We start from the raw sequence: 17227 nt of genomic DNA, 5'->3' as shown, positions 1-17227 counted from the left end.
GCTTGGCTTGGTACAAAGTTGACTGGCACACTCCTGACCGATCAGCCAGCTCACACTGAAATGCCCATGATGCCAGGATGCCCAGCATGATCAGCACCTGTGTCGGATTGCACCATTTGCAAGGTTCTCGAACAATTCTAACAGACCCATTGTTAGTGCCATTTTACACATCACTTTGTGCATGTTTTTATATTCACCCATATAATTGCAAACACGTGGGTGCGTTAATTGCTCATCACTGTGTCGCTGATGTGCACATCACTCTGATGACTTCTTGTTTTCACACTATTAACGGTTCCCAGCATCACCGTTACATATCCACAGTGAAACAATAGCTGTAGACACATGCGTACGCCAGCCAGGATTTTTGTGTGACGCACCACACATTTCCACGGTCATTTCACTTTTGATACATCTGAACGTTGGCGTGGAGACGGACGTATGCCAGGTTTTTGTGCGTAAGCACGCTTTGTACACGAGGCCCTGGATATTTCATGATTGAGCTGCAGTCTTGTTTTAATCGTGATGGGATTTTGAAAATATTCAAAAATATCTTTTGTCCTTCATGAATTTTGACATATCTTAGTAATCCCTTGCATTTCTGTGAAGTTTTTAATATTGTTGTACATGCTGTAATATTACAGGACATTTTCCAGAAGCATCAAGGTTGTGCTCAAGTTATACTATGGGTGTGTTACAGTCGATTTATATGATACAAGTGCAGGGTGTTACGTCATTAAACTTCATGCTAGATCACATTTGTGGGCAAGCATCAGCTTCACTCACCAATTTGTCAATGATTGTCAGCTTCACTCGCCAATTTGTCAATGATTGTGACATTCTGGGAGGCATATCCATGAAAGTTAGAATGCGTCTCAATGGTTTATTGTCTGGAAATGGTGACCTATACTGCAATATCTGCTGGGATTGCCCACATTAACACATACATGAGCGAAACTTTCTACCTGAGATCACTGCATCTGGTTGATCGACTGTGTAAGGATCTATGTCATTGCAACCACTACCAATGGTTGTTACAGTTTCGGGGGTTAAAGATAAACCTTCTGTAGGGTCGTCTTGTGTGAAGGTTGTGAGTAAGGATATATTATGTTGGTGCTTGTTCTTATGTTATGGTGTTCATAAGGTTGTTTTCCCCATGCACAGCTGACCAACAGCTATTGTGTTGGCACCGTATTTGACTCTCTTGATGTTGAACAGTAGTGATGATGCGTTGCAGTCACAGATGATCAGAGACAGATCCTGTCATCCTCGCTGCGTCTTCTGGGAATTTCTGAAAGTCTGGTTTTATTTTATTTTTTCTTTTCCATCTGTGGCAACATTTTCCAGTTTATTTTTGTTTTCTGAAGCAGTCTGGGTTGGATTTCAGGCACAAAAAAATATATTGTTTGTAAAATCAACTGAAAACATCTCCAATGAGATGTCATCATGGATATGAAGTCTTGCATTTTCACATTTTCATCCCAAACATCCAAGACTGAAAAAATAAATGTAACTGCGTATTTGTAATGGGATCGATCAGTATTCAGTGGTGTACTCTACTTCTGTTTTGTTTATGTGTGTATGCGTGTAACTGTAAATGCACTCTTCTGTCTTATTTTATGATCCAACAAATACTGTACCTCCACAGTCTCCTTATATTGCATTTTCTCTGATATTTCTTGGCCGTCTTCTTGTTTCATTTGCTGGCATGTAGCCATTATGTTCACTGACCGTTATGGTTGCAGAATACCATTATTATTGTACTTTCTCCACTTGGCCCATCTCGTCCTCTTCACTGATTTTACTTCATTGGTTTAATTTTTTCTTCATCTCTTCTTTCTTCACTCCATCTGTTGCACCATCACCCATCCATCTTGTCTCCAGGGGATCCAATGGAAAATGTTTAATTGTTTTGAAAGCCCAACAGTGAGCTGGAATAAATGACTCAGCAGCCACGTGAGCTGGCATGACAACTTAATCCATTTTATCTTCAGCTTCTGTACAGTCATTGATGGTTTGATAGGAGCAGGATGCATTTACAGACTTAATTTTGATTCCTCATGATTTGATCTTTCTTATAATCGAGGCTGATAGATGCCAGATTAACCAACAGCAGCAGTTAAGATGGTTTTTGTTTCACTTATTAACATATTTTACACACATATTTTTGTGGGTGTGTGACTATATTTATGCATTCAAATATTGAGGTAGACACAGTTTATATCGACAACCCACCCCTCACCAAGTGTGTAAAATGTATTTTATAAACTGAAAACTTGGGCTTTCACTTCATCCTGCTCTCTGGCCAGTTCAGATGTTTTCTTAGTTATAAGAATAAAAATTTATTTCATTATTGATTTATTGCCAGGTACAGTAGTGTTCAGAATAATAGTAGTGCTATGTGACTAAAAAGATTAATCCAGGTTTGAGTATTGTTCTTATTGTTACATGGGAAACAAGGTACCAGGAGATTCAGTAGATTCTCACAAATCCCACAAGACCAAGCATTCATGATATGCACACTCTTAAGGCTATGAAATCAGGCTATTAGTAAAAAAAGTAGAAAAGGGGGTGTTCACAATAATAGTAGTGTGGCATTCAGTCAGTGAGTTAGTCAATTTTGTGGAACAAACAGGTGTGAATCAGGTGTCCCCTACTTAAGGATGAAGCCAGCACCTGTTGAACATGCTTGACGCTACAAACTCAAAGCTGTTATGTTCAAACTGCTTTTTTTTAGCAGTCCTGTGAATCACTAAGCTAGTATTTAGATGTATAACCACAGTCTTTCATGATTTCTTCACATCTGCAAGACATGGAGTCAACCAACTTGTGGCACCTTTCAGCTGTTATTCCACTCCAAGATTCTTTAACAACATTCCACAATTCATTCACATTTCTTGGTTTTGCTTCAGAAACAGCTTTTTTGATGTCACCCCACAAGTTCTTAATTGGATTTAGGTCCGGGGATTGGGCAGGCCACTCCAAAACATTAATTTTGTTGGTTTGGAACCAAGATTTTGTTTGTTTACTAGTGTGCTTGGGGTCATTGTCTTGTTGAAACACCCATTTCAAGGGCATGTCCTCTTCAGCATAAGGCAACATGACCTCTTCAAGTATTTTGACATATCCAAACTGATCCATGATACCTGGTATGCGATATATAGGCCCAACACCATAGTAGGAGAAACATGCCCATATCATGATGCTTGCACCACCATGCTTCACTGTCTTCACTGTGAACTGTGGCTTGAATTCAGAGTTCGGGGGTCGTCTCACAAACTGTCTGCGGCCCTTGAACCCAAAAAGAACAGTTTTACTCTCATCAGTCCACAAAATATTCTCCATTTCTCTTTAGGCCAGTTGATGTGTTCTTTGGCAAATTGTAACCTCTTCTGCACGTGTCTTTTATTTAACAGATGGACTTTGCAGGGGATTTTTGCAAATAAATTAGCTTCACACAGGCTTCTTCTAACTGTCACAACACTTACAGGTAATTCCAGACTGTCTTTGATCATCCTGGAGCTGATCAGTGGGTGAGCCTTTGCCATTCTGGTTATTCTTCTATCCATTTTGATGGTTGTTTTCCGTTTTCTTCCACGCGTCTCTGGATTTTTGGCCATTTTAAAGCATTGGAGATTCCTCTCTCCAGTCAACTTTTTAATCAAACTACACTGTTCTTGTGAACAATGTCTTGAACGTCCCATTTTCCTCAGGCTTTCAAAGAGAAAAGCATGTTCAACAGGTGCTGGCTTCATCCTTAAATAGGGGACACCTAATTCACACCTGTTTGTTCCACAAAATTCACTAGCTCAGTGACTGAATGCCACACTACTATTATTGTGAACACCCCCTTTTCTACTTTTTTTACTAATAGCCCAATTTCATAGCCTTAAGAGTGTGCATATCATGAATGCTTGGTCTTGTTGGATTTGTGAGAATCTACTGAATCTACCGGTGCCTTGTTTCCTATGTAACAATAAGAAATATACTCAAAACCTGGATTAATCTTTTTAGTCACATAGCACTACTATTATTCTGAACACTACTGTATATTGTCTCAGTAGTGGCTGAGAGACACCTGGAAAGAGCTTATAAGGAGTTGTGGGGTTGCTGGACATAGGTGTTCGCCAATGATGATATCTTTGTAGAAAATAAAGGTCCAAGTCTTTAGAGTCTCAGTGCTTACTTTCTTAAGGTGCCTTGACACTTGCATGCGTTTTGGCTCCGCACTCCCGCGCAATTCACCACGCTTTGTGCAGCTGGATGCTGCATATATAAAACAATTATTTGTAGTGGATTAATCAGTTTCTCTTAGAGTTTGGATGTTGAAAACACCTCTAATCGCTTCCGGAAACACAGAGGACCGTTACAGCTGCAGTCTCTCTCTCTCTCTCTCTCTCTCTCTCTCTCTCTCTCTCCTCTCCTCTCTCTCTCTCTCTCTCCTCTCTCCTTCCCCTGCGCTTCATAATGTGGAGAATGCTTTTTGAATAGTCTAGAAGGTACTATTACTTGTAATATTTATGATGTAATGGCTTGGTAAAACAGTTGCATGTTCATTCCTTCTTATGAGTATCTGTAAAAGTATGTTTATGATAGATTTAACATCTCGTTATAATCGTTCAGACGAGCTGCGCTGTGACGGGGTGCACTGAAGCAATCACTTGCACGCACACTCAGTGTTTTTTAATTGTTTGCACAATGTTCACGTGAAGTTCACATAATTAATGCGTAACAGAGATTTTGAACATTTCAAAATTTCCTTTGTGCACTTTCCCGAAGCCGCGCACAGTTTCCAACAGTTTACATTGAGTTTACTCTCCAGCATGGCAGATTGTGTACCAGTGCACAGATCAAATTCGTGCAAGTGTCAAGGCACCTTTATTGTATGGCTGTGAGACTTTGCCTCGAAACAGTGATCTAATGACAAATTGAAAATGCCTAAATATTCACCATTACACGATCCAGCTGCTAAAGAATTTCAGTGGATGTACTTTACATACTGACGTGTTTTATTTTCATGCTTTAATCTGCATTACAGAGCATGACAAGCACCGCCTATGCAAGAGTACGGAATACATGAATCTTCACTTCAAAGTAAAATGGTTCCATAATGAATATGTCCGTGAACTGCCATCCTTCAAGGATGTCCCACCTGAGTATTCTCTGTAAGTACCAGCTCATTTTCACACAGTGGAAGCGTTACCACACACACTGTGTGTATGCACAAATAATTAAAAACCTTCAAAGTCCAGAGACAGAAGTGACAGTGTCATTAACTGCGTGGATATCAGTGCTTTAGTTCTTACAAATGACCCAAAAGCTTTTGTAACCATGCAAATAACAATGTAGCAAATTTAGCCGTATCATGTTGTTATTTCCTAGTGCTGAAAACTAATCTGTAGTTCCATGACTGTTTAACATTTAGATTATTTTTTTTAATTAAGGATTAAGTCTGTAAAGTGTCACAACATTGTAGAAAATGCTCATCACAGTTATCCAACCTAAAGATTTGTCTTCAGAGATCTTTATGTTATAATCAACTGCCACAAAGTAGCAAATCCCCAATTTTGAAAAGTTGGAATTCATTTGCACAGTGAAGGACTAGTACCCCACCTCACACCCTATGACTGCTGGGATAGATTCCAGCACCCCCTGGCCCTTGATTGGAATAAGCGGGTATACAAAATGAATGAATAAAATGAATGATTATTTGTCATTTATCAAACAACTTATAGAATAACATGGTTGACTGAGTGATCATCACCTCTGCTCCGTCAGGAGGACGTTGGGGTTCCAGTAAGACAACAGTTTGTGGTGTACACCATTCTAATAGGCCGTGTGACGCTACCCTCACACATAAGGAGTGTGCATGGCATATTAGTGCCAACCATGAGGGTACTATACCTGCCGGGAACACAACTGCACGTGCCGCCAATACCAGCAACTGCCAGTGTGTGTATGGTGTGTGACTTCAACACATGTACACTATGTGACCCCTGGGTGGTTGCGGCATTCAGCTGTGTTTAATGAAGCACATTGTCTGCTGCTTCCTGGCTAGTGTTTTATCAAATTGGTCTCCATTTTCCTCCATTGCACTATGGATTTAGAGTTTCAGAATAACCTGGTGCTTTCCAGCCTGTCGCAGGTGTAAGGAGAGACGGCTCACGAGTGATATTGAATGGTAAGTGTTTTGAACATGACCAAAACCCCACAACCTGATGAGCAACAGTGTGGCACTGTGTGATGTGTTTGTGGCAGATAACAGTGAGTTGGGTGGCAAGTGTGACACACCTTTCTAAACACCACGCACAGGCCTTCTGTGTTTCTGATTTTAAAGGAGGAGCCTATGTGAAATTTGTTTCCTTTTTGGCAGAATTGTTACAAAACTGTTGCAGGGTTTAATGGATTGATTATTAACAAAGGGATTTCATTGTTGTAAAACGGTGAATGCACTCTCTCTTTCAGCATGGCGCTGACTTGCAGCACTTTCTGCATGCACAAATTGAGCACACACAGCTGAATTTGTTCGCACATCTTTTTTTTCTTTTTTTTTTTGACCACAGCAACATAACAGTTAATTCAGACTATTCATCAGTGTTGTAACTGAAATATTCAAGCACAAACTGGTGAACATTTACGCTGCATTCTGCTTATGGAAGCACAGAATAAGCCATTTAACAATACACAGAGAATAGATTTCTGCTGTGCGTGCGTGTGTGTGTGTGTGTGTGTGTATGGGAGGAAACTTGTTGTTGTCGAGGAAAGTCAGAGATTGGCAAACAGACCAGAGCAGACTGATAACTGATCAACAACTAGATCTGTATACAGTCGTCCCCCTCTATTAAGGCCACCTGTATTGCAGACTAAAAGGGAGAGACAAAATCCAGCATGTGTACAGTACAGTACTCAATAACATATTGCTACAAGCATGAAGTAAAAGCATCATAGATTTATTGACTACAGTCAGAGACAAACCATGTCTTCCACTCAGTCTAAGTTCAAAACATCACAGCACAAGAACTGTATGCTTTACGGGCCCCTTCACACGCAGTACGAATAAGTACAGCTCAGGGCGACTTACGGCAGACCAACACGGGCAGGCGAGCACGATGCCGCTGCGACGAATCAAGCAGGAACACAGTGCGAGCAGCTGCACCACATCGTGCTGCTGATGTGGAGAACAATAAAATAAAATCCAGCTGTTTAATTAGTGAATATCACTGGGTTGGTATAAATAATACATAAAAGGGGACGCAATACAGAACCCCGCAGTTAAATAACCCTGGTTAAAAAAAATGCCACTCACGGGATTCGAACCTATAAACTCTTGATTACCAGATGGAAACGTTATCACTGCGCTGCCATCGCTGTCCTGTAAAAGGTGCGGGAAAATGCCTAAAATCAAGAAGGACATTGATGTATTTAAAAAAAAAAAAACAACACACCATATAAAAACACCGCATTTTATTGAATCCCTCTTATCAAGTGAGAAATATAAGTATGAACCATCTGTTCTTCTGTTCTTCTGACCCATGGCCACAGATGTACAGTCATGAAACAACATGAATGAGAAACAGGGTGCTCTTATCGTGTCCACATCTACTGGCGGCGTGTCCAGCCGGCTCCACGCGTGTGTCTTGCCCGACACGCGTGTCTTGTGGATGGTGCGCCGCAGGACTTACACCGTGTCATGTGGAACAGGGCTCACGTGGGTGACGTGACATTCAGATCACCACAGCGTGTTATGATCTGACGGTCCATTTCACCTGGGGGCAGCCTGTCAATGTTCACGGCGTGCGCCCATTGCAACAGCAATATATGTTTTTATTTATGTCCATGTGATGACAGCAAGCAGACACATGAGCGTCACAGTGGGCAGTTCATCACAGTACGTGTTCTCCAGTCGTGACGTCCAGAACCACAGATCTCCACAGCCACTCCTGTCGGTGGCTATACCTCCTGTCACTTCAGCTCACACACCAACGTGTCACTGTGTCTGTTTGCAATGCCACACTCATGGGGCACTTAGACAGATTTCACTGCCAGCTCAACAGTGATTGTCTGCTGAGTGTTGTCATGTTAACAGTGCAAATGTCCACACATTATCTAAGTGCCAAGTGAGCGGTGTTAGATATTCGTGTGTGTCGGCTGGAATTTGGCCGACACCTGCCGCGAGAGGGTTCGATGGGCTTGCACAGCGCACACTCTTGTCTTTCAGCCACTTGTGTGCACATATATTTGTAGCAACAGATGTGCGAGGCGTTGGAAGCAGCTACACATTTACATGTTTTGCATAGGATTCTGCTTCATGCACAATTTCGACCAAATTCGCACTATGTGTGAAGGGGCCCTAAAGGAATCTGTGCTTGCTCAGAGCGCGCAGGGCTTCATCAGCCCTCTGATACCTTTAATTCCTATTTTTCTATTTTATAGTTATTCATGTGCAGCAAAGGAGGAGCAGCTGTAATATAAACACATGCGGAGAATGCAGTGTCCTGTCTCCTCCTGTCAGTCTGTCAGAGTAATGACTCTCACTCCCTCCCCCCCACTAATGCTGTCATTCAAATGTGGACAGACTCTTCCAGAGGCAAACACATCATGCAAACACTCAGTGTTTTTCTCCTGTCTGCTTGTCTCTCTCACTCTCATATCTCGCGAGTCACACCCACCTTATTTATGGGCTTTCCCTTATGCAGCAGATGCCCTTAGCCAGAGTCCAAAGCCATTTGGGGGAATTTGTTGCTCCAAGGAAAAGCTCAGGCACTATAATAAATGAGGAAATGGCAAAATGAAACGGAGAGAGCAGAATTATTATTCCACTAACAAATGTATGTCCTCTACTGACTCGTCTGTCTTGGCAACCCTGTCCTCTGCTGTCGTCTGTTTAAACTTCGCTGTTAAAACCAAACCAATATGATATACCTTTTTAAGAATCTCACCTACCGGTTCCCTGTTTGTTTTTAAGTTGTATACAAATATGAATCGTCCTAACCACAATAACAACATCTCATCTAGTTCTCTACAAAAAGTTGGTGAATGTAATTATTTCTTTTGCTTTTCTTTGCCAGGTGGTTTGAACCATTTGTTATTCAGTGGCTCGACGAGAATGAGGATGTTGCCATGGATTTCCTCAATGGGCATTGGGAAGGGACAAAAAGGATGGAGTGAGTAAACCAGTTCCTGTCTCAGAATGATCTTGAATACGAGGGCTGTCAATAAAGTAACGGTCCTTTTTATTTTTTCAAAAACTATATGGATTTCATTCATATGTTTTTACGTCAGACATGCTTGAACCCTCGTGCGCATGCGTGAGTTTTTCCACGCCTGTCGGTGACGTTATTTGCCTTTGAGCACTCCTTGTGGGAGGAGTCGTCCAGCCCCTCGTCGGAATTCCTTTGTCTGACAAGTTGCTGAGAGCTGGTGCGTTGTTTGATCAAAATTTTTTCCTAAACCTGTGAGACACATCGAAGTGGACACGGTTCAAAAAATTAAGCTGGTTTTCAGTGAAAATTTTAACGGCTGATGAGAGATTTTGAGGTGATTCTGTCGCTTTAAGGACTTTCCCACGGTGCGAGACGTCGCTCAGCGCTCTCAGCCGCCGTCGTCAGCCTGTTCAAGCTGAAAACCTCCACATTCAGGCTCTATTGATCCAGGACGTCGTGAGAGAACAGAGAGGTTTAGAAGAAGTCGGTTCAGCATTTTATCCGGATATTCCACTGTTAAAGGAGATTTTTTTAATGAAAGAGGTGCGGACGGATCCGCGCGTCGGGACGCAGCCGCGCGGTGCGGCGGCACAGGAAAAACACCTCCGTGTTGATAACCATTTGTAAAATCCAGGCGGCTTTTGATGGCTTTCAGTGGAGTGAGTATATGAGAAATTGTTTAACAGGCAGGACATGTTCCAACTTGTCCTTAAGGCTTTCAACAGAGGTGTTTTTTCCTGTGGCGGAGCGCTCGCGGCGGCTGCGTCCCGACGCGCGGACCCGTCCGCATGTCTTTCATTAAAAAAATCTCCTTTAACAGTGGAATATCCGGATAAAATGCTGAAACCGACTTCTTCTGAAACCGTTACTTTATTGACAGCCCTCGTATTTATTCAGCCATGTTAGATGACTGTCTTTTTATCCATAAGGATGGCACTTCTTATGGAAGAGGATGTTGTGAGGGATAAATGAAAATTCAAGCTTAACATGAATAAATTATAGCGGTTGTGTTTCAAAACTCACCCCTGCCCATTCTCTATGTAATATGGAGTTGTCATCTTGGATCGGCTGTGGCAACCTAGAGTGAAAACAAGGGAGCAGCCGAAGTGACGTATTATATAGGCTCACGTGTGAAGTGTTTCAGAGATAGCCTCAAAGAAGAGAATAAAAATACAGTGTATTCCATTCATGCATTTCCTGTGTTTATCTGTGTCATGGTGGGACTACATTAAATAAATAGGCCAGATGTCTTTCTACCTAGCCACAAAGACCAGCTACTTCTTAGGAAACTCAAGGTGAACCCAGACCAGATGAGCTATATTCCAAGCAAAACACTGAATGCAACACTATGATGTGATCTTTATGGACATGGTCTTCGTATACATTTAGTTGTAACTTGGTGCCGTTCATATTCTTAATAGAAATATCATCATATATGAGGTCTGTCCAAAAAGTATCGGACCTTTTTATTTTTTGCAAAAACCATACGGATTTGAATCACGTGTGATTGCATCAGCCAAGCTTGAACCTTCGTGCGCATGCGCAAGTTTTTTCATGCCTGTCAGTTGCGTCATTCGTCTGTGAGCAGGCTTTGTGTGAGCAGTGGTCCACCACTCACGTCGGATTTTTATTGCGAATAAATGTCTGAACGATTTGGAGCTTTGCATTTCCAGAAAACTGTGAGAGACCTCCAGGTGGACACGTTCGGAAAATTAATATGGCTTTCAGGGACGATTTTGTGGGGATTACACAGATTAAGGAGTGTTACTGTCGCTTTAAGGACGGCCCACAACTGCTGAGAGCGCGCCGCGCTCCCAGAGACCGATCGACAGGCTCACACCCCGCTGAAACAACCAGATCATTTCCAACGTGAAGGCTTTGTTGATCCGGGACGTCGTCTGACTTTCACAAAAAGGCAGAAGGCGTGGACATCAGCACTTTTTCGGCACATTCCACTGTTACAGGAGTTTTTTTCATGGAAAGAAAGCGGAGGGACGCGCCACTGAGCCGTTCATTACACAGCACAAAACCACCTCCGTCTTGGTCTCACAGGATGGCTTTCAGGTGGATTTCAGACGGCTGTCGGTTTGCTTTTCAGTCGTGTGATTATCTGAGAATTGAGCATGAGCTGGACATGCCCCAACATGTCCTGTGAGGCTTCATCACGGCGTTGCTTTGCGCCATGCGGCTCCACCGCGACGCGCGGAACTCCTCCGCACGTCTGTCTCAATGTGCCGAAAAGTGCTGATGTCCACATCTTTTCACAGTTCCTGTGCTAGTCAGACGACATACCGGATCAAGACAGCATCCAGTTTAGAAATGAACGGCACATTCCACTGTTACAGGAGTTTTTGTCATGGAAAGAGGAGCGGAGGAATTCCGCGCGTCGCGGGTGGAGCCGCATGGCGCAAAGCAACGCCGTGATGAAGCCTCACAGGACATGTTCTGGCATGTCCAGCTCATGCTCAATTTCTCGGTTAGTTACACGACTGAAAACCCACCAACAGCCGTCTGAAAGCCATCTCAAAGCCGTCCTGTGAGACCAACACGGAGGTGGTTTTGTCCCGCGCCATGAACAGCCCGGTGGCGCATTCCATTTAACAGTGGAATGTGCCGAAAAAGTGCTGATGTCCACGCCTTCTTCCTTTTTTTTGTGGAAGTCAGACGACGTCCCGGATCAACAAAGCTTTCACGTTGGAAATGATCTGGTTGATTCAGCCTGTCGATCGGCGCTGGGAGCGCGGCACGCTCTCAGCAGTTGTGGGCCGTCCTTAAAGCGGCAGTAACACTCCTTAATCTGTGTAATCCCCACAAAATCGTCCCTGAAAGCCATATTAATTTTCCGAACGGTGTCCACCTGGAGGTCTCTCACAGTTTCTGGAAAAAAATTGATGCAGCAAAGCTCCAAATCGTTCAGACATTTATTCGCAATAAAAATCAACGAGAGGGGTGGACCACTGCTCACACAAAGCTGCTCACAGGTGAATGACGCAACCGACAGGCGTGAAAAACTCACGCATGCGCACGAAAGTTCAAGCTTGGCGGATGCAATCACACGTGATTCATATCCATATGGTTTTTGCAAAAAATAAAAGGTCTGATACTTTTTGGACAGACCTCGTATTGTCAGTTTTCATGCTCACAACCTTAATATGCTCTTCTGGATCAACAGTCAGCAAGCCAGCTGTAGACTGCAGCATTCTTGCTTTATTTGGGAGTCACGGGAGCAGGAAGGAACCCATGTACTGTGCAGATATAGAGGTTGAGGTGCAGTTGGACTGCCTGAAACAACGGTTGTAGATTCCACCCATGACTTCATTTGCACATGACCACACAGCTGTAGAGCTTGTGTCAAGATTATGCACATGTATAATTAATGTATCCCCTACCATTGCTACGCCTTTAAAAATTCTACAGGACTGGCAAACAGGTAATACACAAATGTGACCAAACCAGGAAATTGAACACTTTGCAAAAATCTAATTTTTTGCCACAAGAAAAGCTTTAGAAAGGTTGTAATACAAATACAGGACTCAATATCCACACAAACACATTGTGTGCCTTTTGTAATACTTTTACTGTTGCCAAGGTCATTTTCTCAGCATATAATTACTCCACATGTTCTGGGTCTAGACCAGAATCTCCTGCCACTTGGTTATGCCTCCAAAATAACAGTATCCAGGTGCAATCCTAATCAGATGGCCAAACCACTTCATAGGTAGAGCAGATGTTCACTGGAATATTAGCTGGATATTCAAACTCCTCTACCTGTATCAAGAGAAGAAGTCCAAGCATGCTGCAAAGGAAACATTTTGGTGTTTGCAGTTTATCTTTGTTGTCTCATTCTTTCAGTCGCTATTCAAAATTTCTGATTACAGGTGAGGGATGTAATGTAGGTCGAATTAAGAGCTTCACCTTCTGTCTCAGTCACTTTAAAAACTGCAATAGTCAGAAGCAGCACCCACATTACCATTGATGTTGTCTTCCAGTCCATTTTTCTCTTATTGTAAAGCTGACCCCAAGGTAATTTGTTCAGACGCAGCAGTCTGTCTGATTCTGGCAGGGCACTTCACTGCTTTAGTGCATTGCATTTCATCTAGTCTCATCGCGTGTAAGTGTTTAAAACTTCGCTCTCAATTACTGATAAGACAGAGTCTTTTTTACATTAACGAGCGTCCTCAACACTTGGTGAATATTATCATGAGGTGATGAGATTCTGTGTCTGTGTCCTGGTCTCTTAGTCTTGTACTTGCTTCCTTTCTTCTCCTTCCCTTTCTTCAACGTGTCTTTTTCTTCTGCCTTTCTCTTACTGTAACAGTTCCAGCAGACATCAGAGCACGCCCTGTTTTCCTGTTCGGTGTGGACGTGTTCACTCAACTCAACCAGAGTTTTGAGATCATCAAGAAGCTGGAGTGTCCGAACCCACAGGCTTTGGCTCATTTTATGTGTCGCTTTGCAAAGGTCAGACAATTTGAAATAGAAATAACACTATGCGGGATTTTACCTGATATATATTGCCAGTTTTAGAGTGTGGCTGGGGCAATGTTATACTGTACGAAGTAAATCTGTATCTCAAAATATTTTTTCTTATATGACAATACATATCAAGCCAGTGGTTCTTTTGCATTTAGAGTTACGCAGGTTAAAAGTGTGTAGTGCATGTAAATTAAAACAATATTGAATTAAATATGAAATTTAATTAAATACCTTGAAAGGGGCACCACCTGCATACCACAGGAACTTGATCATGTTATGATTGATATTATTCAGTCTTTTTTTCTCAAAGTCATAAGTTCTGGATAAGATTGATTAAACATCTGTGTTCAACTGGACACAGTTGAAGACAGAAGACACAGTTGAATGTGGGATAAGTTGTTGGACTCTGTCAGCTTGGCCTTAATTGGACTTTGCACTATCATGCAATTTAACTGCTTGTCACTTTGGCCCAAGCAGTGGGTCACCCCTCTCAGCCTGGTCTGCTTAAGGTTTCTTTCTGGTTGGTAAGGTTAGATCTTACCTATGTGAAGCGCCTTGAGGCAGCTTTATTTATTAGTATATGTACTGGTAACCGTGCATTCCCATCTGTCAGAGGACAGACAACTCATGTCCCAACATCAAGATGGACCCATTCCACCACCATTTCAGCAACTTCTCTTCCCGCATCCAAGACAAAAGCATAATAATACTGCACAGGGCACCAGTGTTCTGTGGCTCCATAATAAAACGTAAGCTTTTTCAAGTTGTTCCTGATAGTGTGGTTGTCTCTGACCAGGACCTTTTGCATTTCCTGAGCCCCCATATACATACCATTGACTGCACAATCCCCGCTGAGAAGACCAACAGTCCACCTGGACGACACTGTGGTCAAAGGAGGGAAGTCTACCATAGATTAACTTGATCAAGGAGGTTTTGAGTCCTTCGGGCAACAGAGAAAGCAGGAAATGGGCAAATAAACCACATAATGCAAGTGGCACAGCAGGTATATCTTAAGGTATATCTTATATATTATATTCAAATTCTAAGGTGGAACTATGCTAGTATATAAGGTATATCTAAATATCTAAAAAGGAAGAGTAAAATAGGAGAGTAGAAAAGAGTAGAGTAGAGCCACTTAGGTGCCTGGTCTTGAAAACCAGGGATGGTGATCTTGCCCTGTGGACTCTGGGCCCTTCGCGCCATGGTGGGAAACAGCATAACAGCCTTTGAAAATCTTGAGTTCAGGATCTCTCTTCATCATCTCCAGAATAATGTAGCAGCCAGTGGAGTGGTCCCACCAGGACCAGACTCATTTCCCTGGGAACATGTTTTCTAAGGAAGTCCAGCTTTGGTTCGGTCTGTGTATTCAGACCAAACACATCCCCATCTGTCAGTGCGGAGGTATCTTCCACCATGTCAATGGAGTCAGGGGTGCACAGTGGCCAGAATGGCTTATAGCCCACACCGGGTGACGATAGCTGATCAGCTGACGAAGTGTTTGCGTGAAGGCTTTGTAGAAGCCCACTATACCTGGATTACCCTGGAATGATGAGAAAAAGCACTTTGTGTCCCAGAATGTAATGACAAGGACCAAATTTGAGAACTTCGGTGATGCCACAACAACAATAGATGTAGTCTGTGTGCAGCTCATCGCTCCTATCAGTCAATGAGTTTTCCATTTATAGGTTCACAGGTCATAGGTTAATTGTATTATATTTAAAAAATTAAACAAAGGAAACCACTTTGCATCACTGACAGCAAAGACCATCGGAACACTTAAAGGTTCACTTATCTGGGTACTTTGGATTGGGTGGAGTGAAAATTCTGCGGTTTATTGATGGGCCTTTGCTGGCTTTCTTTAATTGACCTGCGTCAGGTTAACCCACTGGTCTCTGCGAATGACTACAGGCATGGATCCAGCAGGACCGACTGAGATAGTTTGACGGTTCCGTAGAACTGGTTCACTGACAGACCCAGGATGAAGCTCGGTGTTTGTTATCAAAAATGCTCCAGCAGCTTCCAAAACATGTGGAAGAACAATTTAACACTAGAATAGGGATGTGAATAATACAACTTACGATTTAATCGATTCCGATTCTTGGGGTGACGATTCGATTCAGAATCGATTTTCGATTCAGAGAGCTCTGAGAAATGGTTATATTACTTAAAAAAACTATTATGTTTAAGAAAATGCAGCTTTACAGGGTTAATCAAGTGATTATAGATGTAAATTTACCGTATTTTCGGACTATAAGTCGCACCGGAGTATAAGTCGCACCAGCCACTTTATCCATTATAAAGAAAAATAAACCATAAATAAGGTCCACTGGACTATAAGTCCAGTGGACATACAGGTATGTTAACATGAAAAGTTCAGATGATAATATTGTGACGGCTACCGTTTTCGGATGCATATTTCACCAGTCGCAACTTGTAATCTGCAGAGTATGATTTCTTTTTGGTGGCATTTTTTTCGGGCCTTCTCCGGTGTCTTGTTATGTTATCAGTAACGTTAAAATTTTTATTTTTCTATGGTTGTCAGAAGTCGCAGGAACAGTCACACAAGCCTCGAGTGCCCTCTCGTGAGCTGCATTTTACCTACGGATATGTTTGTATTTTGCGGACCACATTGCGAGCCGAACCATGCAGCACCTACCTGCGCAGCTCATGACCACCCAGCGGTGTCGATCCAGCTCCTTCCAAGTGCAGACGCTAATCCTCCGCCGTCGCTCAGTGCTCCCATGCAGCTCTCAGCGTCAACTCTGCTCACACTGATATCCAAGGGTTGAAGCTGTCTTGTTAGCCGTCCCGGAATAAACACCATGTTCGTCTGCTTCAAACGCTTTTCACAATCATCGACGCCAGCTCCTTCCAAGTGCACACACTAATCCTCCGCCGTCGCTCACCCGGTGCTCCCACGCAGCTCTCAGCGTCAACTTAAACACTCTGCTCACATTGATATCCAAGGGTTGAAGCTGTTCTGTTCGCCAAGCTGGAATAACAGCAAGCACCGAGTTCGTCAGCTTCACACGCTGTGGGTGAGGTGAGGAATACGCATCCAAAGTTCTGTTCTCTGATTGGTTATCGCGACCAGCGTGAACTATAGGATGGCGTCATACTACAGTGCCCATGATGCATTGCATTTCCTTTCCGGTGGCCATTTTAAAACATAGATCGACTCTGTCACGTAAAATTGTTTGTTACAGTAATTAATTGAGATCCTACCGGTTATATTTTTCATTTATAAGTCGCACCGGAGTATAGGTCGCACCCACCGGCCAAAACATGTAAAAAGGTGCGACTTATAGTCCGGAAAATACGGTACTTATCTGTTTTGCTCGTTCGGAGTTGGCTGGCAGTTACCGAAGCGCTGGTCAGTAGACCGCTGCTCCGCTCTTTTAGCTCCGGGTGATGGCATAGCATGTCGGCTTGCGGATTTGAAGTGTTTCCGAAGTACTTGACTTTCATTTTGCAGATTTTGCACACTGCATAAGTCATGTCAAGCTCCCTTCTTACGCAGCAAATAATAAAATCCAAATACGCCCAAA

General features: G+C 42.8%; 1 protein-coding gene across 1 annotated transcript in view; it reads left to right on the top strand.

Annotated features, from left to right (window-relative positions):
• The window catches only part of LOC117524952 (protein unc-13 homolog C-like), a 495429-nt gene that overhangs the window by 303935 nt on the left and 174267 nt on the right, over positions 1-17227 (top strand). Inside the window, 5 exon segments of the mRNA XM_034186767.1 lie at positions 5039-5165; positions 9069-9136; positions 9139-9164; positions 13522-13558; positions 13561-13664. Of these exon segments, the coding sequence (XP_034042658.1) occupies positions 5039-5165; positions 9069-9136; positions 9139-9164; positions 13522-13558; positions 13561-13664 (362 nt within the window).

Source organism: Thalassophryne amazonica, chromosome 2 (assembly GCF_902500255.1).
Source record: "Thalassophryne amazonica chromosome 2, fThaAma1.1, whole genome shotgun sequence".
NCBI classification, from domain to species: Eukaryota; Metazoa; Chordata; class Actinopteri; order Batrachoidiformes; family Batrachoididae; genus Thalassophryne; species Thalassophryne amazonica.
Note: the sequence above shows the minus strand (reverse complement) of the source record. Positions and strands in the feature narration are given on the sequence as shown.